At 40.2% G+C, this 10,022-nt stretch overlaps 1 protein-coding gene across 1 annotated transcript in view; it reads left to right on the top strand.

The window, feature by feature from the left end:
- Positions 1 to 999: 999 nt before the first annotated feature.
- The window catches only part of LOC104513079 (arylsulfatase D-like), a gene marked incomplete at its 3' end in the record, with an annotated part of 13,038 nt that continues 4,015 nt past the window's right edge, over positions 1,000 to 10,022 (top strand). The window contains exons 1-7 of the mRNA XM_010156307.1: positions 1,000 to 1,052; positions 1,897 to 2,037; positions 2,852 to 2,973; positions 3,855 to 3,977; positions 5,465 to 5,888; positions 6,898 to 7,034; positions 8,774 to 8,908. Coding sequence (XP_010154609.1) covers positions 1,000 to 1,052; positions 1,897 to 2,037; positions 2,852 to 2,973; positions 3,855 to 3,977; positions 5,465 to 5,888; positions 6,898 to 7,034; positions 8,774 to 8,908 — 1,135 coding nt within the window. The remainder of the gene's footprint in view (positions 1,053 to 1,896; positions 2,038 to 2,851; positions 2,974 to 3,854; positions 3,978 to 5,464; positions 5,889 to 6,897; positions 7,035 to 8,773; positions 8,909 to 10,022) is intronic.

Genomic DNA, 10,022 nt, shown 5'->3' on the forward strand with positions numbered 1-10,022 from the left:
ATGGAATGAAGTGTGGAAAAGTAGGGATTTTGCATAGATGAGATATTTCTGATTTTTATCTCTTTTCATCATGAAAGAACAATTGTCATACCTAATTTACTTCAGTGTACAGCATGAAGATGAGCATATGCCAGTCCCCGTGGAGCTGGCTTATCGTGTATTTCTGCATGACTGTGTGTGTTATTCCAGTGCAACATTTTCTAAAGATCCCTTTGCCTGTGGCTGTTCACAAGGAAAAGGAGTGAATTTCTTCATCCAAAGCTGTGCTGTTTCAGCAAGCATAGGAAATTGCTTCCACTCATAAAACTTGCCTCGACAGGCAGAAATAAATATTTAGAAACGGAAAGGTTATTTCTAGGTTTTTAAAGTCCAGGTTGAGTTTGTAGAGTTGGCAGTTAGAAACACTGGTTTGTTAAACCAAATGAGTTGTTCTTTAAGTAAATAATCATAATTTATGTTTCTGGGCAGTTTTTACTAACACTCAGATAGAAACACCTCCTTGAATGTACTAGATGGCATCCAAAACGAAGAAAGTTACAGTCCCTTCCCTAAGAATTACACTGCAAGTATTACCTTTCTTTCCGTGAACACCAACAGTGCTGTGGGTGTGCTGGGTAACTGGCACCTTTAACACTTGTGTAGAGCCATGGGCACGTAGCTGCCTTGCCACACACTCACAGGTCCCTCCGAAGTTATTGGCAGCTGGGAACGGTCCAGGTCTTGCGAAACTGCGTGCTGTGCTTATGGGACGTTTCCTGACCTGAGCAGTGCCCTTCCTGCCCCATAGTGTCCCTTCCACAGGGCTCTGCAGCACGCGATCAGGAACATAGGGCCTGCGTACTTCAGTCCACCTCTGTGGTAGCCAGCCACCCACTGTGGCAACATGACTGCGGTCACGCGGGGCTGTTCGTGACCAATCTCACACACCGCATCACCACAGCTACTGGGCTCTGACTTTAATTTTTTTTTTTTTTCCCACCAGGATTTATGTAACCAACTATGTACCTGTTTCATACATGGGGAAGCCACGAAGTTTACCAGGGCAAACAACGGTAAGAAAAGACATTCACTGTAGGTTTTTACTATGTTGTGCTAAAAACTCACACAACCTGTCTTTTTTTTTTTTTTCCTTTGAAATTCATTGAGAGTCTGAGAGCCATTAATACATATTTAAAACTATTGGTCTTTCAAGGCCTTTCATCCTTCTTTTATAGAACATGGAGGTTTAGTGGTATATACAATATATGGTATGGTACATTTACTACCCGTTTGTCACTATCTATTAATGAACTAGCAGTTAGATATGTTCCATCATATGTATTTTACTTCAGGTGAGCATCCGTAAGATGCATCTTGCAAACACCTTGAGCAATGATGACATGCTGAGATATTCTTAGGGCCTTCTAGGAGGATGACCAAGGTGAAGCCCGTTGCTGCAACCACGAAGAAGCACTTTCCAGCTGCTGTGTGTAGCACTGGGTGCATAATCACGGCATTGCCATCGTAACCAGCCTGCCTCCACACCAACCACTTCCATGCTCTTGTCCCACTCGTTCCAGGAGCTGTAACAGGAGTGCCCTACACCCCTGTACAAAGGGTGCCTCAGGAGACTTAAAGCATCCAACCACCCATTCTACTGGAGACATCTGCTGACATCAGTGCAAATCTCAATGGAGAAATGCACATCTAAAATTCTTGTGCGAATAAAAAACCCAAAAACTGACTGGCTTTAGAAAACTCAAGAACTTCTGTAAATATTCAGGAGCTCCATCTGCTGGCAGTATGTGGTGGCTGTTTGCATCTGTACCTGTTGCTCATACAACTTCAAGAATAATAGTTTAAAATCTACTGTAAAGCTTACAAATATTCTTTTAATATTACTTCTTTCAGTTTCAGGACCTGCATAAACATTTGGCTAATTTTATGCTTGTTTCCAAGAACCTGTGTATCAAATCCTTCAAAACCCAATTTTTTACTGATACTGGCTGATGATCTTGGTATTGGAGATGTGGGTTGCTATGGCAATGATACAATAAGGTAAGAATGTATTCTATGAACTAAATTAGTTCTTCCTGGTGAATTTCAGTGGAAAAAAACACTGATAGCACTCAGTATTACAAAATTCATTATTAATAGATTAGTTATTCTAGATACACTTCTTTTCAAACCAGGTATAAAACAAATGTTCTACAGTAATTCCTCCTGGAGTAATAATTATACTTCAGCAACTTTATGCTTGACCAACTTTCTTGAACTTCTAATTTTCAGCATATACAGTAAGAACTTTGTAAATATGTCCATGTGCAGTATTTGTCAGGCATGTCTATAATTTATAAATTTCCACAACTTCAGGGTTGAAATATCAAGAACTGAGATTAGGATTTAATATCAGCTAACAACTCTGGTAGGGTTGTTACAAAATGACAGCTCAGTCTAAGTGACATATTTATCCCTAGTGCAGTCATCAGGCTGTATATAGATTGATTGATAGAGTAATTGTACATGTAGCCTGTGTTTAACCTATTATATTATTGGATATTGTGTTGTCCTGTATCTTTAATGGAATCTTTTTGACTTTGCTGCATTTTGAAATGGAATAGACCTAAAAGACTTCTGGTTTTCTTTCCTCTTTCCTTTCTTTTTCTTTAATAAAAACACATTTATCCATGGAAAATTAATTTCTAAGGAGTCAAGGTATCTCAAAAAATACATAACATAGACTCTTCCTAGTTGAGTTGTCGATAAACAATTGTGTAGATTTGATGGTGATGTCCTTGACAAAGGTAGGAGAAGCAGGACACCACAAACGTGTGTAATACATTTTTATCAGAGATGGGATTTTTCTCTTTAGGACCCCTAACATTGATGGCTTGGCAAAAGATGGAGTGAGACTTACTCAGCACATTGCTGCAGCGGCTGTCTGTACTCCGAGCAGAGCAGCTTTTCTGACTGGCAGATACCCCATCAGATCAGGTTGGGCCTCTCCCTAATGGTCTCCCGCTGCAGTCTGTCTAGCCATTAGTGCTATTAAAAGTCCCCTTAAATAAACCATTTTAGAGACTAGTTAATCTAAGGATTTGGGGTCTCAGTGAGATTAGCAGAAATAAAGATGACTAGATTTAGTGATTGATTTCTATGGGAAAACTTCCACATAAAGCACATTTAATGTGGCTAAATGACAACACGGAAATGGATGAAAATCCAAACAGCACAAACACCCAGAGGCAGAAACACGAAGAAGAAAATTGTGTGAATGCTATATGTTCAGTGGTATTAAGATTATATTAAATGTAGTATTTCTAATATCCTGGTAAACTTTTTCATAGTGAAACGTGTCAGACTGTGGAATAGTTCTCAACAGTACTTTTTTTAAACAGATTCGCTTCTGCCATGTAAATTCATGACAAAATTTTAGCTACTGCATACAGCTGTAATAATCAGTGTTGCACCTCTGGTGTGATCCTGACTTGCTAAAGGAGAAATGTAATCATGAACTGTACGTTTCCTAAGGGTGTACCCTGACTCTGCAAGCCTTTTGTTCTATATCAAACTTCTTTTCTCCCACCCCCACTTTTCATTTTTTTAACATTCTATTTTAATAGAGCTTTTGTTGTAAGGAGGTTGCCTGATAGCCAGCCATAGGCATAAACACCCCAGCATAGGTGCAGCATTTGCATTGGGCCAGCAGATAATGACATGGGACCTGGAGGAGACATTGTTCAGGGGGTCAGTCAGAATATCCCAGCTTACAAAAAGGTAGTAGTCTTAGGAAACCGAGTCCTAGTCGTTAAGAGTAATATAAGAAGACTGAAAATCTGAATTTTTTAATTTTAAAGACCGTTATTCCTCTCTAGGCATGGCATCCAGCACTCAACGGCAGGTTCTCTTTTGGAATGGGTGTTCTGGTGGGCTCCCACCAAATGAAACAACCTTTGCCAAAATACTGCACCAGCAAGGTTATTCTACAGCACTTGTAGGTATGAGATACAGCAACTTTCAGTCTTTTCATTGCTTGTTATTCAAATAAAGCTGCTTCTGTAAATATTTTTCTTTGCCAAGATGTTTAGGATTAGTTAAACGAAAAATTTCTTGTATGCATGATTTTTTTTTAATCAGCAGGATTTTTAGAATGTTATCCACAAGCCCCAGTGTCAGCACAGCTTATCTGATAAATCCAAAACGAGGATGTATGGGATACATAGATGTACACTGCCAACAGAAGCAAATGCAAAGCAAAGAATCTTGTTTGCACAGTACAGTTTGCTTTAGGAAGAACCAACAGAGATATTCACTTGTGAGTTAGAACAGAAAAGTGCCTGCCAGCTGGTACCCAGACCTCGCAGCAGTCTTAATTACATTTGGTGGCTAAATTTTCTGTTACTTATGCATCCTTCTTAGTTTCACAATTAAGACTCCGAGAGTGCCTCATTTTCTGCAAAAGCAATTCTGCAAAAAAAGTTTAGAGTCCATTAACTTTTGTGGATTTTGGATCAGAATACATGTTCAAGAAAGAAAATCCTATCAACTCTTTACTAATTGTGGCTGAATAGTGATTAAACAATGTGTCTTTCAAGCACCTCTCACTTTTAAACTTGTTGACGTAGTCAAAGGTGTCATGTGCTTCATTGTAATTACTGTAATTTTCACACCTCTGCTCAGCTCCAGCACACAGAGGTGTCATTTAGTTCCTAAATTGAAGTGAGCCTTAGCAAAAGGTTGAACTCCCCTAGCTTACTGCAGTCTGGTATAGCTGATAGCATAAACTACATTCATACACGTGAGCACAGGGCTCGTTAGCAGTTCTCAGAAGTTATTTGTCTAGCTAATAGCCCCTAAGCCCGTGGTTATAGACTGTTTGTCCTTCAGTATCAGGATAATTACACTGCTTTGTAATATGACTTCATTAAGGTTCATTATCACTGTATGACACATTCTGATATGTCCAATTGTACTGGATAATTGGAACAGCCTATTTTTGATACTCATTTTAGGATGAATATAGATACACAGAGCCAATATGTACACCTTCTTCCTGAAATTTGTTCTTGGACCGTGAAGGTCAAGTAGAATTTATGGGAAAATTAGTTCATATTTTTGCACTTAGCTGTTTCTCTTGGCAAAAGGGTCTCCCTGGTTTCTCCCCATCAGGCTACCCATTGATGAAGGGCTACTTTATATGTGAAAAATAATAAGCACCAACTATTGCAACCTTATTTGTTCAGGGAAGTGTCTGAACTGGACCACTGCCCTACATGGAATTTTAATAGGTAGGTGAGGAAAACCAGCTGTTCTAGGTAGATAAAGCGCCAATGCACAATTGCTCCCTGAGAGTCTGCCCCATTCCGAACCAGCTCCTTCCTTGACTGCACCTTAACCAAGGAGTGCAGCCAACCTATTAGAAATACAGGCAGACCCACCCAAGAGTAACAATGTTGGATTTAAAATATTTGTTTTATATTTTCAGGGAAGTGGCATCTGGGGGTGAACTGCAAATCCCACCGTGATCACTGCCACCATCCTCTGAATCACGGCTTTGATTATTTTTACGGCATGCCTTTTACCCTTTTGAACGAATGTCAAGGCACAGATGACCCTGAGCTGGCCAAATCATTGCAAGATACATATTGGCTTTACACACAGATGATCATCCTTGCAGTGCTTACTCTTTTGATTGGAAAACTTACCAATTTGTTCCCATTAAAATGGAAAATAATAGTGTGTCTGGCCATCTGTGGTCTTCTGTATTTCATCTCCTGGTTCTCCAGCTATGGTTTCACCAAGTACTGGAACTGTATCCTGATGAGAAACCATGATATCACTGAACAACCAATGAATCTAGAAAAAATGACTCCTAATATGCTAAAGGAGGCGGTTTCATTCATTGAAAGGTAACCAACAAAAATTTTATTGCATTTTAAAGATTTTTTCTTTTTTTTTTTTAAATAATGTGATTACTGTGTCATACACCACCAGGTTAGGCACCTGACATGCTGAACTACCCATCCTGGCCAGTAATGTGGTGTTTTCTGGCATCTCCCTACCTGTCAGCATCCAACTGCTGTCCTTCATCTTATACATAGCTTGTCAGCTGCTCAGGAAAAGGAAGGTGATTTTGTGTGAACGTGTTTGTTTTGTTCACCTAATACAAAGGGGTCCTGGCCAAAGACTGGCCTCTCAGCCAGCAGGAACAGAAAAATTACCTTAGCCCAATGGATTGTCATCGAAAATGTCATGTGAAGTTAATATCCTACAAACCGGAGGGTGATAGTGAGTGGTTTTGTTCTTCAAGGGTGTCCTTCATTTACAGTGCTGGCAGTAGCCTCAACTGGCACTGAACAATCCACTCAGTCTTTGAAAGTATTCATGTGTCAAGTCTGGGCATACCCCTGAATAAGATTACACTATTTCTGTCAGGGCTTTTTAGGGGAAATTGGCAGTAAGATAAATCTCTTCTGTAAAATTTTGAGCATAGGTTCCTAGGATATTCAGCCTGGCCTGATGTTAAAGGGATATGGTTCCCCTGTGTGTGCAGTGTCATATCTGCCTCTTTCAGGTGCTCAGTGACATTCGTGTTAATTTTAAGCAAGTCCTATTCTCCTTGCCCTTCAGAGTGTGTCGGTATTTTGGCTGTGAACGTTCTTAGTTATTTATTTAATGTTCTCTACATGTTTAATTTGGAACCAGTAAAAGAAAGGGCCCATTACTATTTTTGGACTTAAAATTGAACCAAAATCTTGGAGGAGTGCTTTAATCCTCTCTGTCTCCCAAAACTTAAAAAAAGACGTTAAAATCAAAACTTTTTATTTGAAACCCCAATAATCATTTTATTGAGGTAGTCACTACTATGCCACTGTTATATTTTTGCAGAAAAATGACTATTGTTTTCTTTTATTTCAGAAGCAAGCACAGACCGTTTCTTCTCTTTGTTTCCCTTTTACATGTTCACACCCCTCTCGTTACCACAGAGGAGTTTCAGGGAAGAAGCACACATGGGCTATATGGAGATAACGTAGAGGAGATGGACTGGATGGTGGGTAAGTGATTGTATCGCAGAAAATCCTTAATTTATTTCAATGTGGAAAAGAAATTAAAGGGGTGGTCACAGAACTCCCTTTTTCCATATGGACTTGCCTTGCATACACAGTTAGCTCCACAGATTGCCAATCCATTACCACACCTATTTTCTTCTTTCTTAAAATGAAAGCCCAGACTTTTCTTGTGAGGATTTGTTCTTTTTATTTTTTTAATTGACACGCTTCTGCACTGCAATGTTAAATGCAGTCAAATAATCAAATACGTGCTTGCTCATGTTGTTACAAAATGTATCACATTTTTCCTGCTCTGTCTAATCTCAGAAGCTATAACTGGTGCTGATAATGAATCTTACATTATACAGTGGTTGTTTTGTTTACTTGTTCATTTTTACTGAAGAATAATCCTTGGAGCAGAAACGAGAACTCCCTCCTAGCTAAAAGGTCAAGTTAAAAAGCTATGAAGTTTTACTTCATAATTTGTGTGAAGTCAGTATATCGTGAAGACTCACTTAGTCTTACTTAGTAGTTCCTTTCTGCTTCAGTGGGATGGAGGGAAATAGCTTCTGTTTGTATTTAGTGAAAACCCTGTTGGCGAAGTATTCACCTACTGTCCAGGCTAAGGTTCCATCCCTGAACCTTTTCTTCCTCCAATAACCATGTTTACAACATCGTATTTTGAGAGGAGCCCCCTTGCTTCTGATGGGCAGGCTGAGGGCCTCCACGAGATCCAGTTGAACCAGAGGATTCTGCCATGCTCCTCTTGCAACTTTTTGGCACCAGTCACCTTCAGGCACAAGCTGTGCCAGCAGAGCTGGAGAGCAGAAGTCTGGTGGTGTAAAGAGCACGCCTTGTATCGGTCAAATAGGATGGCAGCTAGTGAGGACAGAAGTCTCCAGGGTTGGACAGCTAAGGAAGAGATTTAGGGTCTAATTCAGAACCAAGATGCCTAGACACAACCTAAATTCTTTCTTTTTGAGGCAAGAGTCTAATTTTAGGTAAGGTCAGTAAGTGGATTGACCAAGCAGACAGGAAATCTGTAAAGGAGAAGAGAGAGAGCATAAGAGCTGGTCACTGGCTTGTGTTTTTTCCTTGCATACTTCAGCTTTTGCTGCTGCTTCTGTAGCTGCAGAAGCTGTTCTTGATGAATATATTTGATGCAGTAGGTGATGAGGGCAAGCAATCAGCGATAAATGATGTTCTGTATAAACACTTGGTGCTATCAGTGCCAAAAACATTCCTTATGAAGTTAGGTTTGCATTGCACTCTGTGGAGTTTTCCCACTGACATCAGGACAATATTTGGGTTGACAGTATGCAGCCTGATCTCTGAGTCCCTGTTCAGTTCCTGGTGAGATCTACGCAGAACTATTATTTAAGCTTTTCAAGATGCTTGAGGCTACCCAATGGAAACAGACATTGACTCAGAGAATTTACAGCATAAAACTGACAGAGTATTCTGCGTAACTTGAATGAAAGGATCATTCATCTAAATTATTTTCCAGTTGGTTTTATCTTCCCTGTTCTTACAGACAACACAAATTTTGGACACATTCAGCAGGTTTCTCTTGGGCTCTTATTATTTCTGAGATGCAGGATTACTCTTTGCATTACTTGTGGTAGCTCATGACAGAACTCTTTCAGGTAAAAGGAAAGATTCTGTTTTCAGTAACTATTTAGTCAAAGCCTAAAAAGTCTGCATGGATCTCCAGACACAGTGATGATATTTTGCTTTGTTTGTAGGCAGGCTTCTGGATGTTATTGACAAAGAAGGTTTGAAGAATACCACATTCATTTATTTTGCATCTGATCATGGAGGATCCTTAGAGGCTCACAGGCGAAATGCTCATTTGGGTGGATGGAATGGGATCTATAAAGGTAAAATGTTGTTAGAGTGTATGTGCATAAGACTTCCTCTTAAAAAGAAAATTATGGAATAAAATGCAGCCAGATAGCTTAGTAAATACAGTCTATATGCTGGGATGATAATCTTGGGTTGTAGGACTGAAGCACATCAGCTGTTTACCTTTCAGCCCTCAGACAGGATCACTTTCACCAAAGCTACTCCGGACAGCTATATTGCCTAATCTATGCTTAAAGACCTTCGCTGATTCCCCAGATAATCCAGTTTTCATTGTCTATGCTACTAGAGGTTTTTTTCCTGGTACCTACCTTGGATTTCCTTGCTGAAGTTTAAGCAACAGATCTTGCCCTGTTCACCAACCTACAGAGAAGAGATTCTTCCTTTTCTCCTTTGAACAGCCTGTTCTTGCAAGGTCATCATGTATTTCAGTGCTGTTATGTTCCCCTTCGGTCATTCTTTCTTTAGACTCCAGTACACTTGTACCCCCTTCTAGTTCCACGTTGTCTTTAAATATTTTTAAGCATACTATCTAATCCATAACCCTGACCACTACTTGAAAATGTTGTAGTGCCATAGAATATCTCAAGTGGGAAGAGACCCATAAGAATCATGCAGTCCAACTCCCTGCTCCTCACAGGGCAACCTAAAGCTAAACCCTGTGAGTAAGAGTGTCACCACATGCTCCTTGACCTCTGACAGGCGTGGTGCCATGACCGCTTCCCTGGGGAGCCTGTTCCAGTGACCGACCACCCTCTCAGTGAAGAGCCTTTTCCTCACGTCCAACCTGAACTTCCCCAGACACGCACCCATAACACACTGTTTGGAGTCTCACTTGAAACATCCTTCTGTGTTTCACTGCAGACAACTGTCTGTGTCAACACTGGCAGATACCACGATGACTATTTTCTCGATATAGTCTTCTAGTTTCGCATCATATCAATGTTTCATCTAGATGCTGTCCCTAAGACTGGCTTGCAACACAGCATCAAAAGCACCACGGAAATGAAGATCTATGGTCTCTCTTGCATGTGCTTCCTCCAGAGTGCTAAGCCTTGAAAATCCACTGTAACAGCTTGGGCAGCTTGGCACTTATTGTATGGTGAAGCTAAAAACCTGCCACTGTCACTT

This window comes from Eurypyga helias, unplaced genomic scaffold (genome assembly GCF_000690775.1).
Source record: "Eurypyga helias isolate BGI_N326 unplaced genomic scaffold, ASM69077v1 scaffold30707, whole genome shotgun sequence".
NCBI lineage: Eukaryota > Metazoa > Chordata > Aves > Eurypygiformes > Eurypygidae > Eurypyga > Eurypyga helias.